General features: G+C 42.4%; 1 protein-coding gene across 1 annotated transcript; it reads right to left on the bottom strand.

Moving 5' to 3' along the window:
- Positions 1–2121: 2121 nt before the first annotated feature.
- fam174b (family with sequence similarity 174 member B) lies at positions 2122–26127 on the bottom strand. Its single transcript, XM_033050518.1, has 3 exons — positions 25782–26127; positions 17844–17978; positions 2122–8852 (listed from the first exon to the last, which is right to left on the bottom strand). Exons 1-3 carry the CDS (start codon positions 26081–26083, stop codon positions 8849–8851), a joined length of 441 nt encoding a protein of 146 aa, XP_032906409.1. The 5' UTR covers positions 26084–26127; the 3' UTR covers positions 2122–8848.
- Between the last annotated feature and the right edge of the window lie 142 nt (positions 26128–26269).

The raw sequence follows: 26269 nt of genomic DNA, 5'->3' as shown, positions 1-26269 counted from the left end.
TTCATGGTCAGACCAAGATCCCTGCACTTACAACCAGGCCTACAAAATTGAACCAAATTGGCGACACTGCGTAGTCTCAATGTACTACTGCTATACACTTGTACCGCGTCTGAGATGCTTATCCAAGATGTATCTAACTACTTGTACTAAACTGTACACAAAAGAGAACATCACTGTACCTCAGTACATGTGAGAAATAAAGTACCATTGACCATAATTTGTTCTCAGCAGCACTTCCCCCTCCCCACCAGATCCCTCCTGGTGACCTCTGTTGGTCTGGCAAAATGAATAATAGTAAGACTCTGGAACCAAGGGTGCTGGAGAATCAGTGGTGGACCTGTACTCCATCAGTACAAGATTTGAGGCTATTGTTCTACCATAGGACCTACCTCAGAGCCTCTGTGGACCCAGCTTCAGCATGTAGCCCTCCTCTATTCAATTGTAGATAACTTAAAGATAGCGGAGTCAGGGGATATGGGGAGAAGGCAGGAACGGGGTACTGATTGTGGATGATCAGCCATGATCACATTAAATGGCGGTGCTGGCTCAAAGGGCCAAATGGCCTACTCCTGCACCTGTTTTCTAACGCCTTTCATTGTAAGATTTGCAAATTTAAGATAGGTTAGTGTTTTTCAATGAATTGTCGAAGGAGTCAGCATATCTTTGAAGATCAGTCCTGGACCCAGCACAATCGTAAAGAAAGCTCATCAACACCACTACTTGCTTAGGTTGAGGAGATTCGGTATCTCGACTGTCTTGAGCTTCTACAGGTGTACGGTAGAAAGCACATTGACTGGTTGCATCACGGCCAGGTTTAGCAACTCGAACGTCCCGGAATGAAGAAAATTACAAAAGGAGGTGAACACTGCCCAGGCATCTATCACGGGTACTGACCTCCCAGCATTGAAGACACCGTGTCTAAAGAGGCAGACAGCATTATCAAGCACCCACACCACCATGGCCACACTCTCATTTCCCTCCCATCATCGTGAAGGAGTTATAAGAATCTAAAAACAGTGACATACAGGTTCAGGAACAGCTTCTTCCCAACAACCATCAGTCTATTGAACATTACGAACTTTAACTAAACTCCAACTATAAACTGCATTGGTTGCACCAGAGACTTTGGGCTGTGTGTTACTTTTGCGCTACATTGAATTATTTCTATTATCTATTCAGTAGTGTGTTTACAAATTGGTGCTGCTGCAAGTAAGAATTTCATTGTTCCTTTCTGGAACAGGCGACAATAAAATACTCCTGATTTTCCAGTAATGGACTTACTGTGTGCCTCTCGGACTAACGCATAAAACACAAGCACACTGCAATGGATGGATCACAACAAAGACCACTGCATCCTTTCCCTAAGCTTTGGTGCAAACAGACTGAGGGAGATCGATGTGTGTAGGAAGAAACTGCAGATGCTGGTTTAAACCGGAGATGGAGACAAAATGCTGGAGTAATTCAACTGGACGGGCAGCATCTCTGGATAGGAGGAATGGGTGACATTTCTGATCAAGATCCTTCAGTTTAGAGATACAGCGTGGAAACAGGCCCTTCGACCCACTGAGTCAGTGTGACCAGCGATCCTAACTCTATCCTACACACTAGGGGGAATATATAATTTTATCGAGCCAAGTGACCTACAAACCTGTACGTCTTTGGAGTGTGGGAAGAAACCGGAGCTCCCGGAGAAATTGACATGGCGAGGATGTACAAACTCCATGCAGACAGCACCCGTAGTCAGGATTGAACTCGGGTCCCTGGTGCTGTAGGCAATAGCTCTCCCACGGCACCACCTTGCCACCCCTAGGCACTTGAACCTGTACATCTAGATTAATTGCCCGCAAAGAGAATACTGCAAACATACTTACTGTAGAGAAATTTGATGTTATGTCAAGTGCTATGACGATAACTTTCAGTTATTTTACCTTACTGGGAGTTAAATGTTTTAAGAACATGCAAGAACAGATATGAATGTAACCCTTTCCTTCAATTGATAATTTGACATTTTTCAATAATGAAGCAGAGGTGCTCTGTATTATGTGATTTCTCCTGGGAAAGAGGCACATGTAAAGTTGTGCATTCACTATAGATGAGTGAATGCCCATAAACTGAAATAAATAATGCACTAAAGATATTTATTGGCAGATTAGATTAAGTAATTACAACAAGATGATCAAATCAGAGATTTGCTAATAATACATATTATTTTCTAAATATTTTACATTCTTTTCAAATAAGACGTCAAAAGTCAACCCAAAAAATCCAGTGTGAATTATTCCAGAAACTACATAAAACAAGCTGATATAGTTTGACAAACATGAGCTTTCTCACTCATAATTCTCCAGTGTAACACATACCAAATGGAACATAAATTAGTTGCATTTAAAGTCCAACTCAAAAACTAGTGTTATATAATCATTACAAAGACAGGTACTGTAACAGTATTATAAGGTCAAAGTGCAAAATAATTGTCCCAATTCCCCGTAGATTAGATATGATAAAAAGCGTCAAGATAATTTACGGTTAAAAATCACTAGGAATCAGTAGCTTCATACATTTGGTCAACACATGTGGGAAATAAGACACTTCCATATCAGTTGAGAACAAACAGAAATAAGTAAGAAAGAACAGAACGCAACATTTTAAGATCAGGAATTAAAATTGATATTGTATGCTCTGAAAGATACATTCAGGGACCTTCTTATTTAGGTACAAGTATGCATCTGTGATTATACTCAACCCACTTGTCCAAAGTTTGTCAGCGATGCCAAATGTTCCATTTCAATAGTACATACACATACGATTGCATTTGGAGTAGATGCTTTACAATTACTTTCTTTGAAGATAATTTAAAAAAATACAATATCCAACAATCATGTAATTGTGGAGACACGAGAATCTGCAGATGCTGGAATCCTGAACAAAAGTGCTGGACACACTTAAGGGATGTAATGTTTTCCCCCTCGATTTTAACTCCAACCTGAAAATGTCCTGTTTGCCTTACCTTAGCAATTGAGTATTCTTACAGATGGGACTTTTCCATCAAATAAACAATCCACTCAGGTGTAGTCTGAGAACAAAAGGTTAAACACCACCTTTAGGATCTTTATCTCTAAGTGTAGAATTTGATCAATCAAAAGAAAGAGAAGGGGCTTCAAAGTATGTTTTCATTGTGTAATGTCATCTACTTGGGAAACAAGACAAAGCAAGTGGCTGCACAGCATGTTGATAAAAGGATTAATGCCATGAGTCAAAATCAAGAGGAATTAATTGATAATATGACTTTCCAATGTCATATTCTACCTAATCCAAGACCACTAGCATATGGAAATCCCTGAGAAAAACTCAGCAAGTCAGGCGGCATCTAGAGGGACAAAATGTTCACTGAGGGAATTTCTCTGATAGGGTGAAATGTAGTTAACACAAAGGAGCTAAACTGCCCATTTACTTTAGACATTAAAAATGCAGCGGGGAATCAGCCTGTCCGTGCCAACCAACAATCACCCCGTACACCAGCACTATCCTGCACACTGGGGACAATTTACAATTTCACCAAACCCGATTAACCTACAAACCTGCATGTCTTTGGAGTGTGGGAGGAAACCGGAGCACTCAGAGAAAACCCACAAAGTCATGGGGAGAACATACAAACTCCGTGGTCAGGATTGAACCCGAGTCTCTGGCGCTGTAAGGCATCAACTCTACCTCTGCGCCACCGTGCCACCCCTTAATAGCTATAGCTACAATATTTTACACTAGAAAATTCCCTTTGCTCTACCCTCTGCACCCCCCCGCCTGCACTGTGACCTACACCAGCTTATTTTCTCTTTCTCAGCCTGATGGATCTTAGACCTGAAATGTTCCAACTTTCTCTCCGCAGCTGCTTGAATCCTTGAAAATACACTGTACTTTTGTTTTAATCTCAGGACAAGCTTGAAATAAGTTTCTCCCATCCCCTTGCTGTCTCTGGTGCTAGTTCCAGGCGTGACAATGAGCTGATGGGCCTGACTGCATACCCTGGTTGGAAAGGATCAGTCTGACACAATTGTTCCACAGATGCCACCTGGTGGCTATTTGTATACATGGAATGCAAAGGACACACAAGTAGCAGCACTTGAATTGAAAAGTTGCAGCATGGAAACAGGTCCGGTGGCCACCGAGTCCACACAAACCATCAATCACCTGTTCACACTGGTTCTATGTTATGCCACTCCCTGCACACTAAGGGCATTTAACCTACAAATCTGCATATCTTTTGCGATATTGGAAGAACGTGCAAACTCCACACAGACAGCACCCAAGATTAGGATCAAACCCAGGCCCCTGGCGCCGAGAGGCAGCTGCCAGCTGCACAACGGTGTTGCCCTAAACTCAAGAAAGTAAAGGAAGTGTTCATTCCAATGGCCTTCAGTTCTTGGGCAATTTCCTGAATGGAATTAAATACAAAAGCCTTCAACGATTAAAGAGAGTTACCTTACAGGGCAGCAAGGTTATGTGGCTTTATCTTGTTTTACCGATCACAAGTTTACAAATCGATTACAAGTGTTAATCACAGTAAGGTATTCCAAGTTTTGTAAATTCATTGTTTTCTGGTTGCTTAAAAGGTTTTAACCTGTCCTCAGTATCTACAATGGTTTTGAAATACTAAGGAGACACGTGCAGTGGAGTTCGTGTTGTATGAATTGATTATCACTGCATTGATTATCAAGTGAGGGGGATATCCTATAAGGGGAATCAATAAGGTTGGCCAACAGTGGAGAAGAATGAAGGATAATGTCAATGAGACAAAGGACTCCAAGTTGAGGAGGATAGGTGGCCTATCAACTTGGTGCTCTCTCAAGACACTTTTAGTTTCACCTTTGAATTCAGTTATATGGTCAGCTTCAAATTCTGTTTAAACTATCTTGCCCAATGACTATTACAAAAAGGAGAAAAACGTTCCCTTAACTTCCCATAATATAACTATCTCTTAAAAGTGTGTCACTACAAACTAGATCCTTATATTCTTGCAAGTAGTAAAATAGAAGTGAATAATTTCCAAAAGTCCTTATGTATTACAAATGGCTGAAGATGGACTGGCCTCATTCATCAACAAGCTCATTTCACTTTGACTTAAGGCATGTTGAAGGAATTAAACAACATTGCAATGAACGTTCTCCAGTTCTCTATTCAGTTCTCCAAGCAACTCCAACTAACTGCTCCGAATACAAGCATCACAATACTCCTAATGAAAAATATACGCTGTAAAATCTAGACAAAATATTATTTTCCACAAACTGTAAACATAAGACAAAGGTTGTTTCATTATTGAATAAAGTGATGCAATTACCAACTGATTTTAAACGTTTCAAACACATAAAATTTCTGTTCATTTCCAAGTTCTTCTGAAAGATTGGTTGTACAAAGGTTATAAAGGTCCATTGACTAAAATGTCAATGATCAGGGAGATGCTGATTGTCAATATATTGTACAAAATGGCACTTAAACCCGACTTAAACTGGTCATGTGTCATGATTGAACATTTTTTTATAGATGTGTATCTGCCTCAACCTGATCTCCCTCAACTATGATTACTCTGAGTAAGGAGCAACCATACCCAGTACATGAGTGTGTGTCCAGGATTGCCGGCTATTTTTCTGTCCACTCCCAAGTCAAGTTAAGGCAAATATACTCTCCCACCTACTCCTCTCAAGACAGTCCTCGCATTACTCCGTTTAAAGAGACTTCAATCTTGTTGCTTAAATATTATCTCTCTTCTCAAATATTGCCTCATTGAGGGACATGGTTGTAATAAAGTTCCATCTCCTCCAATTGGGCACGTTTTGTCTGCTTCCAAGATGGCATCCAACCCCGGCTATTATTTGCGTGCTTGCCACAGTAGCAGCTCTTCAATCACATTATTACAATCGCTCCACACTTAAATCTCTATTCCGTCAGCAACTTTTCTTACTTTAACCATGATCTTCTTAAACTACCTCATTTGTGACCCTCGGACTATCCTTGATCAGACTTTACTGGCTTTACCTGGCACTGAACGTTATTCCCTTATCATGTACCTATACACTGCGAATGGCTCGATTGTAATCATGTATTGCCTTTCCGCTGACTGGATAGCACGCAACAAAAGCTTTCCACTGTTTCTCGGCACACGTGTCAATAAACTAAAGTGAACTTTATATATCCAAGTGCTGATGACATTTGTATATCCAAGTGCTGATGACAAGTGCTGACGGCATCAATGGCTGCATTTCTAAAGTGTAGCTCAATGACTAGAAGAGAATGTCTAACATTGTGAAGGGATTACACAACATTTCTTGACAAAGAGCAGCAAATTTTTCATTTGTTGGGACAACATGCCAGGGACTAATCCTGACCCCATCCTCTGGTACCTCTTCAAAGCGACCAAGTTGTTAGCCAGAAAATGTTTCTGTCATGTTCTCAATCAATGTTCAGATGCACATAATAAATAGCGGGTAGAAAAGGGAAGTTTGCTGAACCCAGTCTCGCTAATTCAGGACAGACTACAATGAGTACTATTGGCGGGATTGCAGGGTATGGCAAAGGATACAAAATCTTTGAAGTATGCTCGCTTAAAATAATGTGAAAATTGTCTAACTGCAGATTTCATCCCTCCTATCTTTGACTGCACTTTAGGGAATTTTAAGCACGTTGCGGCATAATCTCCATTAATGAGCATCGATATTCTTTACCAGTGCTGACTTTTGAGCATTAGATATGTGGAGGTGTAAAGAACAAAAAAAAGCTGGCAAGAGTGGTTTATAAGGTATTGACAGAGTAATAATTTAACTGACCTGCCAAGTTAGTTGGTTCTAGGCAGTAACATCCCGAAAGAATAGTTTGGGTTTTCGCCAATGGGGGCAGCAGTGGAAGAGAGTTCTAACAACTACAACTTTCCATAGAAATTATATTTCAGCCGATTTTACTCGCCGTGTTATTCCAGCAGGGCTTGGCTGCATTTCTCAGTCATGCTCTTTAGTACTGGGTCATCAGATTAAAACACGCTGTAAAAGGTAGGAGCATTCTTCTTCTTGCAGAATTAGTGCAACATTGCTTAAGCATTTTCTTTTGTGCCAACATCTTTTTTTCCACTTCACTGAGGCCAAAATCTAATTAGAGAACTGATTAAAATGTCTGTAGACACTGTGCTTTAAGTTTTCTTTAAAGAATTCCGATAAAATCACCTTTTGTTATACCACCCCCTCTTTTCACAGTATACTATATATTTATATTCTACCACCAGAAGATTCCTTTGAGCTAACAAAATAAAATAGAATTGAGCTAATAGTTATAAAATTGAACATCTCAGAAACATCTTTTTAGGACCAATATGTAGTGTTGTGGTAAACGAGTGTAATATGAATTTTGCTACACAGTAGAAAATCTCTTGCCCTTCATCAAAATTAAAGTAAAATAGAAATTTGAGAAATTTATGATTGCATTCATCCAATTATAGGTTCAGCCTGCAAAGAACATTACGACTTGTGAGATATTTGAATAGGATGCTGGTAACAAGTCAGTTATCATCAGAGTCAGTGCTGGAAACTTTTACATTGAACAAAACCACAACTAAGTGAAAAGGTATTGGAACCCACGACTGGCATGATGTTGCTTTCCCTGTTATTTAATAGTACTGGTTCATGATGTAAACCAGCAACAACAATGCTATGTAATGCATGATTTCCTTTGAAGAATAGTGCAGGTGACCCACCCTCAACAAAGTTCATGCTGGAGCACAGTATGTTTCTTTTCAAGAAAGCAGTCAGCCAGTGTATTGTCTGAATGTGAAATGATTAGAGTAATTCAACTCAACTTGAAAGGCGTTATTAAATTATAACAGGACTTGCTTCTATACATCAAGCCGAGCTTGGTTACCATTTGAATGAATTGATATGTCATTCCACTACAATTGAATACCTGGATCCATATTTCAGTAAACGACTTTGGGAAAAGCATTTATGTAGCTCTAATTCATTGTGCACCCGTGTAATAAAAGCAAAAGCAAGTTATCAAATTGGCCCAAGTTATAAATATTAAGCCAGCTCGTCAGAAAACTCACCGCTTCCGTTTTTACTCTGCTTATATTGATCATTTTGATTAGTCCACATCAAGAGTGCACAATGCATACAAATTCAATTGTTAGTCAATTGATCCCCAACTGAAGAGGCAATGTTAACCTGTCCAACTGTAGGTACGTTTGGTTTAGAAACCAGGGAATAGAAAGTTGCCCTGTCTTGCTTGTGCTAAACATGCACCTAAAGTAGCGGCTGTGCATTGCATTCCACTTTCAAAATGGAGTTTCACTGATAATAGAACTGAATTCTGAAAGCACAACACAGCAGCAGGTATTCTATACTGTACGCTCAGATCAAGCGACTGTTTCTGAAAGCTATCATGACCTAGTGGCACACATATATTCTTTTAAAATCAAAGAATAAACTAAAATGTATCCAAGCAAAACACTTAAATCTATATTCCACTTCACCTCAGCATTGTGGTACTGATAATATATTCTGGATAGAGAATAAATACAAAGTTTCTACCATAAGATACAATACTACGCATTTCAAATTGTACACCCGAATATCTTGAGTTTTGGAGAGAAAAAAAATCTTTCTACAAAGTCCATGGGAAACAGACGTGAATATTGTGCTGCTGATGACAATGTAACAATCTCCTTTGCACTTCTGTCTCTTACGCAAGATACTGAATGAAAAGTTAACACAGATGACAAGTGGAACCCAGTTGTTTTTCCAGATGGTAATTGTGGCTGGTGGTTGGCACAGTGCGATTGGCCATCCATGTAATGGGCATTTCCAACAAACCTTCACCTGGGGAAAGAAAGGAAGAAAGGTCAGAGAAACAAATGTCATTATCTTCCAGGAATTTTAAACAATCATCCTCTTCTGTCAGCACTGCTTCAAACTGATTATTTTATATCCAGAAAAATTGTAACCAGTATTATTTAGAATTTGAGTATCTAGCCAGATTCCATTAAAAAAAGCAGCAGAATGAAGCATTCAATAATTTAGTTTAGTTTAGAGATACAGTGCAGAAACAGGCCCTTCGGCCCAGTGAGTCCGCGCCGATCAGCGCACACTAACACTATCCTACACACGAGGGATAATTTACAATTTTACTGAAGACGATTAACTTACAAATCTGACGTCTTTGGAGTGCGGGAGGAAACCGGGGCTACCAGAGAAAACCCATGCAGAACACAGGGAGAATGCACAAACTCCATACAGACAACACCTGTAGTCAGGGTCGAACACAGGTCTCTGGTGCTGTAAGGCAGCAACTCTACTGCTGCGCCACCGTGCCGCATAGACTTCACCTTTAAGCCTGAATCTGAACAAGGGACCCAACCCAAAACATCACCTATCCCTCTTCTCCAGAGATGCTACCTGTCCCGCTGAGTTATTCCGGCATTGTTTCATTTGGTGTAAAGCAGCATCTGCTGCTCTTTGTTTCCACTCCCTCATCTTCAAGGTAGATTGTTTTACTTTAGTTTATCTTGTAATTAAAGCTTGCAACTATATATTAGATAACAACTTGAGTGGTGGAATGATAATCTGGGCAAGGTTAATTTTGATCAAAATTAAACAAGAGCCCAAAGTATAGGTGTCGTAAATTCAGATGAATTTTAAATACCGTTTCATGCGGTCAATTCTTGTCACGAGGTATCACTGGTTCAAGCATGCTACTCTCAACTATATTATCACCATTTGAATTACAGCAGTATTATTATTTTCAAAAACAAATTTGCATTTAAATCAATACCATCTTTCACCCATTCCCTGGAACTTGACTGTTCACTCATTGAAATGCTGTTTGCGGCATCAGTATTCTGTGCACCTGCACTTTGAGCAGAGATGTCGCTTTGTGGTCCTCACCTGGACCAGTGAAATGGCTTGTCATGGTTTATGTCAAGCAGCCCCTTTGGGCTGAAACATTAATCAATTTACCACAACCTGCCATCTATTAGCAAAAAACATGTCTACTTTAGAAATGTATGCCTCATCCCTCCTCAATAACTTTACTAATTTTTTTTGAGATTGTTTTAATAGTTCAACATCCATTGTTTTAATATTCCAACATCATCCTTATTCTGAGGTGACCAGAACTATTCAAAGAAATTATTATGTAGCTAGATTGTTTCACTATTTTGGCCTTTTTTAATTACCTCCTGGTACATCTCAACATTCAATTAACTAATTCACTGCCATTGGGGACTGCTGTAAAAGCCCCATTTTACCACTTTGAATCTAAGGTGCGATCTTTCTGCTCGATTTCCAGCTAAAATATTCAAATTCTCTGTGGTTTATTTCATTCTACTCAAATCAACCATATTTGCATCAGCAGTGAATGTGTAAACTGCCAGCTACTAGCTTCAAATCATTAATGCACATATTAAAGTAAATAATCCCCACACAGATCCCAGAAGTAACATTATCTTCCTGCCGCAGTACAATTGTTAAACTACTAACCTTGAACATTTAGTGATATTTATAAAGTATACTGCAGTAAAACCTCCAAATGCTCACAAAAGAATCACAAGACAATATCTGACACTAAACACAAATTGATATATAAAACAGATATCCAAACTCTTGGAAAACGATTTAGACTTCTAGAGAATCCTAAAGGATTTGGAGTGAGACCGAAAGGGAGATGATGATGTTACAAGGCAGAGGCTTGGACAAAATTCCTTATAATTACAAATAATGACCTCGCAACTAACAAGGTAAACCACAGGTGCAAAATGGGCCAGAAATGGAAATGTGCACGTCTTGAAAAGATTTTCTTGCTGAAGTTGGTTACGGAGATAGCTACCAGCAAACTTAATGATATTCCAAATAAAGGATAAGAAATTTAAACCCGAGGCATTTCAAAAGCCCACAGGATGATGAAGGTGTGTGGTGGGAGATGGGAAAATTCTCATTTGCTTCCTCGCATTGACTAGGCAAGGAGGAACAAGCATCGTGGAGCAGGTCCGTTGGGAACTTTTATTTTTACAAAAATCCTTGAGGGGCGAAATATAATGGAGAACGTCACCCTTAACTGCCCGCCCTCAACAAACCATGTGATGGTAGTGGTGAGCCTGCTAACTACTCAATTTGCTGTAGACTTCTTTGTGAAAGTACTTGAATAATGCTTTGGGATGGAAGTTCTTGGGCCTTGACTCAGACACAAGGAAGGATAATATATTCACAAGGAGGGTTTATTAGTGAGTCATACAGCATGGAAACATGCCCTTCGGCCCAACTTTCCCATACCGATCAACATGTCCATCTACACTAGTCCCACCTGCCCGTGTTGGCCCATATATCCCTTTAAAACTAACATGTTCATGTATCTGTCTAAATGTTTCATAAACATTGTGATAATCCAACTATCTCCTCTGTCAGGTAGTTCCATATCTCTACCACCCTTTGTGTAAAAATGTTGCCCCTCAGATTCGTATGAACTCTTTCCCCCCTCACCTTAAATCTCTGTCCACTTGGCTCTTGATTCTGCTATTCTGGATAAAAGACTGTGCATTTACTTTGTTCATCTCTACACAACTCTATAAAATCATATGCCATCCCAGCCTGCTCAGCCTCTCCCCATAGCTCTGGGCTACGAGCTCTGGCAACATCTTTGTAAATCTTTTTTACACCCTTTCCAGCTTAACAACATCTTTCCTATTACAGCGTGACTGAAACATGGAGCTCCTGGCGTTGGGAAGTGCTGACAGAGCAGTTAGGTGAACATGGGCAGTGTGCTTTGTCGCGGGTACACATTGCAGCTATGATGAGCTAACAGTGGAGAGAATAATTTACTAATCACGTGGGTTGCATTGTCGCCATGTCTTAGTTGGTACCAAGCCTTGAGCGTTGGAGATTCTCTCGTGCCAACAGACAAAGACAACTCCATTGCTTTCCTGATTCGTGCTTTGTAGATGGCAGAAGGCTGTGGAGTGTCAGGAGGGGAAATCGTTATCCCAACTACAAACATACTGTTATGGCTACACATACCTGAAGAATGTCTGCCTTGTGTCTGAAGAAGGGTCTTGACCTAAAAACATCCCACACTCCTATTCAGAGATGCTGCCTCTCCCGCTGAGACTCCAGCTTTTTGTGTCTATCTTCAGTGTAAACCACCATCTGCAGTTCCTTCCTATACACTATTTGTTTGACTGGCCTAGTTGACCTCTTGCCAATGGTAACCCCAAGCTGTGAAGGTGAGGGAAACTCAGTGAAGCAAATACCAAGGATAGGTAGTTAAATTCTCAAGTTTGGGGGAAAAAAAATCACTGTTTGGGGCATGCACTTCAAACATTGTTTGTCCCTTATCAGGTTATACTGTGGGTTTACAAAAAAAGACACAACGTTCTGGAGTAACTCAGCAGGCCAGGAAGCATCTCTGCAGAACATGGATAGGTGACGTTTCGGTTCATGACCCTTCTCCTAAACCAGCAGTTGCAGTTTCTTGCTTCTACATGCCCCAGGTTTACTTGGCCGTGCATCAAACAGGCAGAGCATGCTTCTTTTCCAGAGGAATTATAAATAGAATTGAACCAATCAATTTTCAAAATTCCTACTTCTGACAATGTTTAAAGAAAAATGAAGCAGCTTGGGCCTATGGCAGTGTCCTGATGAGCTCCCACAGTTACATCTAGGGCCTGAGATGACCGAGTTCCAACAACCACAACTTTCATCAATTCATAAGTTATAGGAGCTGAATTAGGCCATTTGGCCCAATGGAGTCTACTCGACCATTCAATCATGGCTGATCTATCTTTCCCTCTCAACCCTATTCTCCTGCCTTCTCCCCATAAACCTTGACACTCGTACTAATCAAGCGTCGCAGTTGAACAGACCTGGATCAGTTTCTCTGGATGCCGGAGGTTATGGGGAGATCCAATAGAAGCCTGCACATTATCCATATCCATGTGTCTACCAAAAAGCCTCTGAAACACCACTATGGTATCTACCGCCACCACCACCCCTGGCAATGCGTTCCAGGCCCCCACCACTCTTTGTATTAAAAAAACTTGCCCCTTTTTCTTTCATGCAGATGAGATTTTAATCTTAGATGCCCAATTACTTCAGTTTTATCAAGGCTCCTTGATCCCACGCCCAGTTAATCGTTGCGTTAATATCATGGCAGCCACATCCCACCTCTCATCTCATGAGTCCAGAACAAGGCGATCAAGGAAAAACAAGAAGTGACATCAATGAAAAGGTTGTTTAAACAAGTATAATATCAGGACCGGTGTTTTGAGACTTAAGAAGACTAGTCTCAATTAGGTTGGGTGATAATTAGAAGATATCTGCTCTGATTTTACTGAACAAGAATACCAGGGCAATTTTACATATTGTCAGCTAGATGTTGCAACTTGTACTGGAACAGCTTGGTGTGGGACACTGGGAGCATGGGAGGCAAGGTTTCAGAAATAGTATCAGTATTATCTGGTAACTTTGCCTAAGCTGTGTTCAGTGCTGTCAGCAGGTTGTACTTTAATGCTCACTATTTTCAGTGTATGTTTATTCTTTATAGTTTGGGTGCTGTTGCAGGAAATTTGAACTACTAATTATTAAAAATATCTGTGCACACTTTATTCTGGTTATTCAAGAACTTCCTCCATGTAATACAGAACAGTTCCAAGAACAAGTTAGGGTGCGTAAATTGAACCAGAACATTGAAAGCCAATTCCTACTTCATCGATCCATTGATGCAAGGATACCAGGCCTTTAAGTGCAAAAATAAGAACTTTCATATACTTGGACCAAGATCAAACTTTTCAGAGACTTGAAACTTGCAAGATCAGACTAGAAATGTGACAAATCTTTGTGTGCTGTTCCAGCAGAGATTCTACTTACAATTGTATTACTTTGTGTATGATTGTACTCATGTTTAGCATTATTTAACTGTATAGCACGTAGAACAAGCTTTGCACTATATCTCGTACACTTGACAATAATAAACGAAACTAAAACTAAGCAAAAGACTACGCTAATTAATTACCTTGGACACACTCCAAAGTATGTCAAAAAGTAATAAAAAAACCTAGCCAACCTTCTTAACAATAATAGTCAAATGGTTCTTCTTCTTGCGTATGGCGTGCACATAAATGGTTGAAACAAGACTTTAAATGGAAGGGCATATATGCAAGAAGGGGAATTGAAATAAATCTTTACTTAATAATACCAGGAAGGAAAATAATCACTTGAATAATATAAATCTAGTTCCTCATTGTGAAATCAACTATGAAGTAAAATTCCCCAGAGATCAGATTTAAAAAAGAAAACAGCCTTCAGTGGCAGAAGTAGTTAAGAAAAATGCATAAATAAAACTTGGACATGAAAGATTATTGCTAATAAAGTGTCCACTCAATTGAAAATGTTGCCAGACTATGTAAAGCAATTATCTAAAATAGAATATGCTGCCAATCACATGCACCAATTTTGGTTGTTGTAGAGAATTGGCATCCAAGTGCCCATTTTGTTTTGCACTTTATTTTAACTTGTTGCTATTTTATTTCTTAACTTCTCTGTCAAAAACCAAACATGCAGATGCTGTGAATTATCCAGCAAGCCTTTAGGAACAACGTGGACAGTACACCACAGTAACAGGCCCACCAGCCAACAATATCCAAGAGAAACTTAATATCATCTTTCTGCATCCATGAATCCACATCCTTGCATATCCTTGTACCTATCTAAAAGAAAAGTTTTCTGGAATTAGGAATCAGCTTATTCACCACAAAAGACATTTTGTTCCAAGATTTTCTGTCTATCAAGTCTGTCTTCTAGCTGTCTGCGATAGGAAAGGTTTAGAGGGATATGGGCCAAACACAGGCAGATGGAGCATCTTGGTAGGCATGGGCAAGTTGGCTGAGAGGTCCGTTTCTGTGCTGACTGTCTATTACATAAATAATTGCTTGGATAAATGCTGAACTGCACTACATTTAATGTTGATGATTGAATTTCTTCTATAGACTGGAAGTTTTTAATGACCTAATGGAGTGTTTTGGAAATGATGCACAAGAACAATATCAGAAGTCAGAATCATTCACTAAGTTGGCAACAGCTGGTTTCTGAATGGCCATTATTGATTAAATTATCAAATATAATGAGGATATTGTAGTTTAATTTGCATATTGGAACCATTTGCTGCCAAAGTCCAACAGCCAGTTCTGTTAAAAGCCACTTAGTTCCAATTCAGATAGAAGCACATTACACTGAAATTGACGTTTTACATTGATATTTACAAGTTTATAAGAATCATTTACTGCAGGGATAATCAGGGAAGTTATTTTAGTTAGTATGCTTCAAATGTCCTCATTAGGCTCCAATTTATCCATTAACTTTGAGAACAGAAGGCAAATTGAACGTAATTCGAATATCACCGTACCTTAATTGGTACACATGACATTAAAAGACATTTGAAATTGGTTTCTATGTATTCTTCAAGATTTGAATAAGTGCTGCTCAGAACGATAAGATTACACTTCTTACGCTTGATACAGAGAAATATTGAAAATTAAATTTGTATAGGACAGCCCAAACCGGTCCTAATGAATCCACAAGTTAAAATATGCCCCCGTCGTTCATTATTTATTTCATAAAATAATCTATGCAAATCTTTTTAGATTTGTGAAAACCCATCTATAGATCCCCTGGAATCCTTTGTACACCAACATTTTTTTGTGTAAAGTAGTTAAACCTAATCTACTTTTCTTTATCTTTTCAAATCTATTAGCTAAACAGTACCTCAGGTGAAATGAAAGAGAATGAGAGAGAGAGTGAGTCCTAATGAGTATTCCAAATATAGAATTCTCCCACAAGATTACTTTGTGTTTGCAAGCCTGTGGACTTAAACTGAGCAAGGTCAGGACAAATTGTTAGATTCTACTTTGTGGGAAAGAAAAACAATGAAAATTGGCATTAAATGAATGCACAACATGTTTGGTAGAGTCCGAAAACCACGAAGCCTAATCTGTGCCTAATTATTTTTTCTTATCTAAATTTACATTTCAATCTTGTGATTGTGTTGATTTTCAATGCCAAAGGCAAAAACTTAACTAGGTCCCACTTAAAATAGAATGGTGACTTTAGCTCAAATGCTGTTTTTCTTGGGGTGATGGGTTATCAGACATGCTATTCCAAAATTAGCTATTTATTCACTTGGAAGCTGAAAATTCTCTCAATAACCCAAGTATTAAAATTAATCATAATTCCCAAGTGATTATTTTTGTGCTACAAATATCACTGGCAATGCCAGGATTTATTTCTATCCCTACTTGCCTTGAAGGTGAGCCATCTTGAATGTTCACAGCATGTACTACTGAGAGACAAGTTAAATTCATATTCTAGGATGCCGAGCTGCAATATACGACCAGGTGAAGTGCAACTTAAAGGGGTATTTGAACAGTCCTGCTCTTGTGTGCCTGTTACCTTTGACCATCTAGGCAATTAAAGTTGGATTTAATGAGGATGATGCTGAAGAAGCCTCAACAAATGTTTCCGGATGTATTCTCTGCAACATAACCCAGCCATAGTGGGCAAGATGAACCATTTCATCTAGGATGGTGTAACATCTAGTCACAGATTTGCGCTGCGGGACTTGCTATTTGCTCCATGGAGATAGTAAACTGGTGTTTGACGATTCGGTATGAATGTCACAATAGAAATGCCCGTCTGATGTGGCTATTGTCAACCATGTATAGGGCATTAATGTTGAAATCTGGTAAACCAGTGCTAACAAAAGGCCTTCAGACTCTCCCACTGGTGATGGTGATTTGCTGGTGTAAATGTTCCGGTTATTTATCAAAGCATCAGTTTTCCAGGTCTTGTTGTACGCAGACATGGACTGCATTGTCGTTTTAGAGGTTACATTCCCATTTCACACATCTGATGGTCTTTACGAAATAGGTTACTGTATTACAATAATAGCTAGCTTCTTTGAAGCTCCACTTTACATTGCTTTAATGTCAAGGACAGTCATTCTTACATCATCTCAGTTCTTTTAAACAAGATCTACTAGAATCCCAACAAGGAATCGGAGTAGGTATTTGGCGAGATAGTATCTGTTAAGAGTATTAAACTGATCAAGAAAACCACAACAGCAATCGGCTGAAGTTAATTAGTGTACCTGGGAATTATTTCATTTGGTCAGATATCATTGTAGTTGCACTGGGACAGGTGGAAACATATTGGCTTCAGGAACACAGTGATACAACCGAGCTGTCATGTGATTGACCAAGACTGGTTTCTAGTGATGGAAAATTGATTATAGCACAGGAGGCGACAATTTGGCCCCTAGTTTTTATACCAGCCCTTTGTAAGAGCAATCCAACTATTCTCACTCTCCAAAACTCTCACCAGGAACAGGAAATTCTTGTTTAGATACTCACCCTGTTTTTTTTATCAAGTCTGCCTTCAGTGAGAATTGCAGACACTGGCCAGCTGCTGCTTGATAAAATGATTTATCCTCATTACTTTTTTTTTGCCAATAGCTTTAATTCTACATCCTCTTCCCATGGTTTAAGAACAAACTACTCTCCTCTCTCCATACCCTTCATGATTTTGAGTATTTCTTCAGATTCCAATGCCACTTTCCCTCTGCCAGGAAAACAGACCCATTTTCTGCAGTCTATCCATGTAAATGAAGTCCCTCACCCCTGCAATATTTTTAGTACATTTCTATTACATCCTCTTAAAACTTTTAAATTGTCCATAAAGTGTGGTGTTCAGAATTGGACCAATGGTTTATAGAACATTCAAGTAAAAAAGTTTAAATATTAAAATTTATCACAATATTTCAAGTTGTACCTGCTGTATTTCACATCAAACACAGTTGCATCTTCATCATCATCATCCTCTTCATTAAGTGGTGTCATTTCTACTTTTTCTGCTGGTGTTGTAATAATGTCATATTTCCTTGTTTTCCTATATTTTCTTCTAGACCTGTGAAAAAGAACTATTATTACAAATGGAGGCGACAGACTGCTGATACTGGAATCTTGAACAAAGCACATAATGCTGGAGGAACTCAGCAGGTCAGGCAGCATTTGGAGAGGGAATACACAGGTGACGCTTTGGGTCAGGGCCCTTCTTCAGACTGATCCCACTCTGCATCAAGAACAGACCTCCACGTTCCTCCAGCACCTGTTCCACCTTTCAGAAAACCAATACAAGTCTAACACGAATGCTAGTGTTTACAGACGAAGGGCACATAATGTCGGGAGGCCACACCAAGCAAGCACACATCCCAGCACTGACTGTCAGTGATTCAACAAGGTTCATTATCCTAACTGTCACAAAACTTGCACCAAGTTGCAGCTCAGTCCCAATTTTCTTGTTGATAATGGCATTAAACAAATGGGAGCGAACACAAGGGTTCAAGAAAACAAAGCGGAGAAGAATAGCGGCCTATTTTATCTGCTGCTCCTGCAAGGAGTTTGTACAGTGCCCTCCATAATGTTTGGGATAAAGACCCATAATTTATTTATTTGCCTCTGTACTCCACAATTTGAGATTTGTAATAGAAAAAACTTCACATTTGGTCAAAGTGCACATTCTCAGATTTTATTAAAGGGTATTTTTATACATTGGTTTCACCATGTAGAAATTACAGCTGTATTTATACATAGTGTCCCCCCCCCCCATTTCAGGGCACCATAATGTTTGGGACACATGGCTTCACAGGTGTTTGTACTGGTTCGATGTGTTTAATTGCCTCCTTATTGCAGGTATAAGAGAGCTCTCAGCACCTAGTCTTTTCTCCAGTCTTTCCATTGCCTTTGGAAACTTTTATTGCTATTTATCACATGAAGACCAAAGTTGTGCCAATGAAAGTCAAAGAAGCCATTATGAGACTGAGAAACAAGAATAAAACTGCTAGAAACATCAGCCAAACCTTAGGCTTACCAAAATCAACTGTTTGGAACATCATTAAGAAGAAAGAGCACTGGTGAGCTTCTTCTTCTGATCGAGTCCACACACAAGATCAGAAGTTGTTCAGCCAGAGCTGAACACACTTCTCAGCATCTGCATACAATGGTGTCTGTCTTGCACTTCTTGTGCGTGGTGGTGAAAAGATTGGTGAGAATAGGGCCGCGACGTGAACGCTCTTTCCTTGACCCCACTGGTGAGTTTACTGATCGCAAAGGGACTGGCTGGCCAAGGAAGACCTCCACAGCTGATGACAGAAGAATTCTCTCTATAATAAAGAAAAATCCCCAAACATCTGTCCGACGGATCAGAAACACTCTTCAGGAGTCATGTGTGGATTTGTCAATGACGACTGCCTGCAGAAGACTTCATGAACAGAAATACAAAGGCTACACTGCAAGATGCAAAGTACTGGTTAGCCGCAAAAATAGGATGGCCAGGTTACAGTTTGCCAAGTACTTAAAAGAGCAACCACAGTTCTGGAAAAAAAAGTATTGTGGACAGATGAGATGAAGATTAACTTAGATCAGAGCGATGGCAAGGGCAAAGTATGGAGGAGAGAAGGAACTGCCCAAGATCCAAGGCATACCATCTCATCTGTGAAACACGGTGGTGGGGGTGTTATGGTCTGGGCATGTATGGCTGCTGAAGGTACTGGCTCACTTATCTCCATTGATGATACAACTGCTGATGGTGGTAGCATAATGAATTCTGAAGTGTATAGACACGTTACTATCTGCTCAAGTTCAAACAAATGCCTCCAAACTCATTGGCCGGCGGTTCATTCGACAGCAAGACTATGATCCCAAACATACTGCTAAAGCAACAAAGGAGTTTTTCAAAGCTAAAGAATGATAAATTCTTGAGTGACCAAGTCAATCACCCGATCTGAACCCATTTGAGCATGTCTTTTATCTGCTGAAGAAAAAACTGAAGGGGACTAGCCCCCAAAACAAGCATAATGGCTACAATACAGGCCTGGCAAAGCATCACCAGAGAAGACACCCAGCAACTGGTGATGTCCATGAATCGCAGACTTCAAGCAGTCATTGCATTCAAATGATATGCAACAAAATACTAAACAGGACTACAGGTGCACAACCTTTTATCCGAAAGCCTTGGGACCAGACACTTTTCGTAATTCAGAATTTGTCGGTCTTCGGAATGGAATTTTTTTAGCGTAGATTTTAATGGCTGGCTCAGTGGTAGAGTGCTCGGCTCATATCCGCAAGGTCGCGAGTTTGCGCCTTGATCCCGGCAGTAAACTCGGTCGCGAGTTTGAGTCTTCAATGTAGTTTTTTCTTGCAGAATAAATGTTTGTATGAAATGCAGTGTAGGAGAGGTGTACTGACTGTGTGGGCAGAACTTTGGAAGTGATTGCGCACCAGTCTAAAACGCCGCTGTGTCTCCCTGTCCCTGGGATAGCAGGGGGCGATCAAACAGCACAATACCCCCCTCCAACTCCAGAGGAATCCGCTCCCCAATGGGCCGCTACGGCGACAAGTGGCAGTTTGCCCACAGCCCGAGCTGCGCCCCCTCATCCGCCACCCCAAGAACAAGACGTACCTTGCACACCGTCAGCTTCTGCCCCTACGTGTTCCTCTGGAGTTGGAGCGGGGCTGGGCTGGAGTTGCTGCTGGCTGTGCGTCTCTGGGATCTCCGTGCTTGCAGTGGGCCTGGGGGTCGGTGTCCCGTTGGTCCTGACGTCACCGGCCAACCCCGTGGACTGGGAACTGCCCTTGCCCCCTCCCTCTGCAACTGCAAACAACCCCACTCTCCTGCAAGGGTGGTACAGTTCCCGGAGGATGGCAGGTGGCCAGAGACGTCAGGACCAACAGGAACCCGCTCCCCGATGGGCCCCTACGATGCCCCGAGCTGCGCCCCGTCATCCGCAACCCAGGTTCCTTTGTAGTTGGAGCGGGGCTGGGCTGCTGTTGGCTGAGGGTCTCTGGGATCTCCGTGCTTGCAGTGGGCCTGGGGGTCGGTGTCCCGATGAGGGGGCGCAGCTCGGGGAACGGCTTCTGGTGGTCCTGACGTCTCCGGCCAGTTTGCAGTTTTCCTCTGGAGTTGGAACGGGGCTGGGCTGCTGCTGGTTGTGGGTGTCTGGGATCTCCGTGCTTGCAGTGGGCCTGGGGGTCGTTGTCCCGTTGGTCCTGACGTCTCCGGTGACAGTGCAAAGCCCCCGCGCCGGTGCAATGGGCGGGGAGCTGGAGAGGGGAGGGAAGGGGTCACACACATGGCCGGGAAGCAGAGGGGTGTAGGTGGGGTGAAACTGAAGCGAGCGACAATCTGCTGCTGGCTGCCCCGCTGAGTTAAAAAGTTCCCACGCAAGACTCACGAAACACTGTGTATCGTGAGTCTACCGTGGGAACTTTTTAACTCAGCGGGCAGGCAGCAGCATATTGTCAATTATTAACCCTCCCGCGCAATATACCCTCACCTTCTCTTTTATGAATGGGGATTTAGTTCCCCTTTCTTCGAGGACCGACCGGAGGTTCTGCTGTCACCTCTGCGGGCCGCCCTCGGTGAACGTTTTCAAGGACCTTTCTTCAAGGACCGAAAAAATGGCCGCTATTCGGAGGTTTTCGTTATTTGGATCTTCGGATAAAAGGTTGTGCACCTGTACTTTCATTTACATGACATTGCTGTGTCCCAAACATTATGGTGCCCTGAAATGGGGGGCGGGGGGGGGGGGGGGGGGGGGGGGGGAGGGGGCAGACTATGTATAAACACTGCTGTAATTTCTACATGGTGAACCCAAAATGTATAAAAATGACCTTTATTAAAATCTGACAATGTGCACTTTAACATAGAAACATAGAAAATAGGTGCAGGAGTAGGCCATTCGGCCCTGCCCTTCAAGCCTGCACATTCGATATGATCATGGCTGATCATCCAACTCAGTATCTCATCCCTGCCTTCTCTCCATACCCCCTGATCCCTTTAGCCACAAGGGCCACATCTAACTCCTTTTCGGTGGGCGGCGCGACTTTCGTCAGCAGCGGCCTCTGCAGTCCGTCTGCGTTTTTATTATTTTATGTCTTATGTTTTTATGTAGTTTTTGTTATTTTTGTTGGGGTATGTGTGTGGGGGGGTGGGGGTGGTGTGGGGGTAACTTTTAAATCTCTCCCTGCACGGGAGACCCGACCTTTTCTTTGTCGGGTCTCCGTTGTCGTTGGGGCTGCAACGAGGAGCAGCCTCCAACAGGAAGACCGGGGGCTATGGTGCCAACTACTCACCTCACCGTCGCGGAGCTGGCCGAGTCCAGAGCGGGTGGAGCTGGGGTGGACGCTGCTGCGACCCGACCCCCGGAGATTCGGAGGCTGCAACTGCGGGTTTGGCGGACAGTGACACCGGGAGCCCGCGGGTCCCTGGAGGGAGACCGCTTTTCAGGGCTTCCGCAACGGCGACTTCTCCCGCCCGAGTTGCGGGGTTGAAGAGCACCTGAGCGGGGCCTTACAGCACCGCCCCGCGCGGCTTGGAATGGCCGCGGGACTGCGAGCGCACGCCGGGGGCTCTAACATCAAGAACCCGGTGTGCGGCCTTGCATCACCCGGCGTGGCTTTAATGGCCGCGGGACAATTCGCCATCGCCCGCCGGGGGCTTTGACTTTGACTTTGACTCTGACATCGGGGGGGAGAGTGCAGTGGAGAGATAAGTTTTTTTGGCCTTCCATCACAGCAATGTGATGGATGTTTATGTAAATTATGTTGTGTCATGGGTCTATTTGTTTGTAATGTATGGCTGCAGAAACGACATTTCGTTTGGACCTCAAGGGGTCCAAATGACAATAAATTGAATTGTATTGTATATAGCCAATGAACTGGCCTCAACTACCTTCTGTGGCAGAGAATTCCACAGATTCACCCCTCTCATTAACCACATGTGATTTTTTCTATTACAAATCTCAAAGTGTGGAGTACAGAGACAAATAAATAAATGATGGGTCTTTATCCCAAACATTATGGAGGGTACTGTATAAAATGTGCATTCCCTTCACAGATGGTGCCTGATCTGCTGAGTTACACCAACAATAATTCCAGCAACTGCAGTTCCTTGTGTTTCTATACATTTACCTCTTTAACGGGGGAAATGGCAGGAACAGCACTGGTAGTAGGGTGGTGAATCTGTGGAATTCTTTGCCACAGAAGGCTGTGGAGGCATAGTCAGTGGATATATTTAAGGCAGAGATAGATAGATTCTTGATTAGTTCGGGTGTCAGAGGTTATGGGGAGAAGGTAGGAGAATGGGGTTTGGAGGGCGATAGATCAGCCATGAATGAATGGACCAAATGGCCTAATTCGACTCCTATCATTTATGATCTTATCATCAAGCTGACAATTTCTGTACATTAAAAAGGTAATAGGAACATTTTAACAACATTTGGACAGGTACATGGATAGGAAAGGTCTAGAGGGATATGGGCCAAACATGGACAGGTGAGATTTGTGCAGATGGGGCATCTTAGTCGGCACGGCAAATACGACCGAAGGGCCTGTTTCAATGCTCTTTGACTCCAAATGAATCACAATAACTTGCAGAAATGCCACCGCATAATTGGAGAATTACAAATGTCCCAGGACTATCACTAGAGTATCAACATTTGAATCAACACAGAAAAAGCAGGTTACCCACCTGCTCTTGCTACTCTACAGTAGGTATTGGATGCATCCTGCAAAAGGTATTAACTAGAACTTTAGAGATTTGCTATTCCTGCCATATGACCAATAGGCACGACCGCTGACTTTGCTGACTAAAGCAAGATAAACTTGAATTATTTTCTAAAAAGGGCGACAGTTCATCTTGCCAATTGCTTGGCCACATTCCAACTGACAAAAGGTTCCTCCTGCAGGTTGGCGAAATTTGCTTCCACCTCTGTTCAACTATTTGGAATCAATGCAAACCGGTGGTTCAAACACTCTACCACTCCAGTTATTTAAGGATTAATTAAAATGTTTACACTGCAACAGCCTTGATGTAGCTGTAAACAGATGCTCTCATTTCTTTTCAGGAATTTTAACAGCCAATATTGAAAATACTACCCAAGTTAATAATGGAATGGGGAGAAGACAATACGAATTAAATAGTGATGGGAGGAACTGCAGATGTTGGTTTAAACCGAAGATAGACACAAAAAGCTGGAGTAACAGCTGGACAGGCAGCATCACTGGAGAGAAGGAATGGGTGAAGTTTCAGGTCGAGACCCTTCAGAAGAAGAAGTGCATCAACCCGAAACATCACCCATTCCATCTCTCCAGAGATGCTTGTCCTGCTGAGTTACTCCAGCTTTTCGTGTCTATCTACAAATTAAATAGCTCTGCTTCTTAAAACAAGTGTCATGAAAGCACACACATTTGGGGAGCAAAAGAGATAAGAAGCGTGATATTTCAATTATCAAAATAAGTTGACCGGAATTGATGCGCACTGAACCTCATTTTCAACCATGATTCAGGTATAGCACGAGTCACCCATTTGAAACAAAGGTGGGAATGATATTGGAATGTTAACAGGTGTGGCAATACATTCTTAGAGCCAAACAGAACAGATGCCAAGGTATACGTCAAGAGCACAGTGGTAAAATTGCATCTTGATTACACCCACAAAGAACATCCAAATGTTTTAAATCTGCTGCTCATAGCCAATTCATCCATGAACGCAAATATTTTTTGTTATTTTTGGAGATGAAGACTAACCTGCAATGCTAGCATTTGTTACTATCCCCTGCCATTATGGTAAATTGGAATTGTGTTTCTGAATCTTCTGTTCAAGGCTCGTAATTTAAACGTACCAACACCACACCCAGCTTAAAGTAAACAATGACCTAGAGAAGAACACTTATGACTAACAACTACCTTGTGTGTCTTTCAGGTTCCGACTTATAGTTGCCTCTTTCAGATATAAACGAAACTCATCCTTCCAACAGGTGACATGTAAGTGTACAACAAATCATGTCTTTATTCTGTTGTAACCCTTATTTACTATTCCTTCATGGCCAAATTACAATTACAAGTGTACATTGGAAACTTGTCATACTAAAATTACAAACTCTCCAATAAAAGGAGCTGTATTGTAACATCAATTACTCAGATGTACACCACTAACATACACAGGCGCTTGTTTTTTTTATCAACATTTCAGTTTCACTATCTCTTTCCCCCACTCGTTTGCAGCTGGTATAACTTGCTTTACAGTAACACTACCTTCCTGATCATTCAAAAAATACTTCACCACAGGCATGCAAGTGTACATATGTCAGGGCTCTAAGGTCAATATTTCCTGCTTCATCCTTTCCACTTTTTGCCACCTCAAAGACATACCTTAAAACCTCACTCCCGCTCCTGTTTATACCTTACACTCTCTCCCCAACATCTCCACTCCTGATCACACCGTACATCTCATCCTTCTCTCTCCCACTACCACGCTCCCCTGATCCCCCCTCCCTCTCCTGACCTCTCCATACCCCACAGCCCTTCACCGTCCCCTGATCCCACACCCCTGGTCACTCACCTCTTATTCCTCTATCCCATTTATACTCCACCCTACTCTCCCCTCGCCCCCTCCCTCCTCCACCCTGATCGTGCACCCCTTACCCTGATGCCATACCCCCCACCCCACCGTCTCCCCCTGCCCCCACGCCCCTCTCCCCCCTGCCCTCACACCCTCTCCCCTGATGCCACCTGATGCCATACCCCCCACCCCACCGTCTCCCCCTGCCCCCACGCCCCTGCCCTCACACCCTCTCCCCTGATGCCCTCTCCCCTCACCGTCTCCCCCTTCCCCCACGCCCATCTCCCCCTCCCCCCTGGCCCCAGTCACCTGAACACTTTGACCATCAGACATACGACGAGCAGCAGCGCCCCGGCGCAGGAGGCGAGCACCAGCCCCTCGAGGGCGGGGTAGTGGCGCAGCATGGCGAGGACGGTGGCGACGGACGAGGCTTGGGCGGTGGTGGTGGCGTTGCCGTGGGCCCCGGGCGGCGCGGAGCGGTTGTGGGGTGGCGGGAGGTCGGTGACGGGCATGACAGCCGGCACGAGCAGCGGATGCACCGCCAGTAGCAACAGCGCGGACAACGGATAGAGGCAGCGACATATGGCGACCCAGGCAGATGCTCCGGCCATGGTTACCGGCTCGAGCCGCCGTCCGTACGTCCTCCTGGAGACCCGTCACACTGGGCGGATACTCCCCGCCCCCGTCACTGGACCGCCCACATTCCGCACCCATTGGTCCAGCGCGCTGTCCATCTCCGCTATATCCCGCCCATGCCCCATTGGCCTACGCCCACGCCCCGCCCAAGCCCAGCTCCC

Source organism: Amblyraja radiata, chromosome 34 (genome assembly GCF_010909765.2).
Source record: "Amblyraja radiata isolate CabotCenter1 chromosome 34, sAmbRad1.1.pri, whole genome shotgun sequence".
NCBI lineage: Eukaryota > Metazoa > Chordata > Chondrichthyes > Rajiformes > Rajidae > Amblyraja > Amblyraja radiata.
The sequence above is the reverse complement of the archived record's forward strand: the minus strand, read 5'-3'. Positions and strand labels throughout refer to the sequence as shown.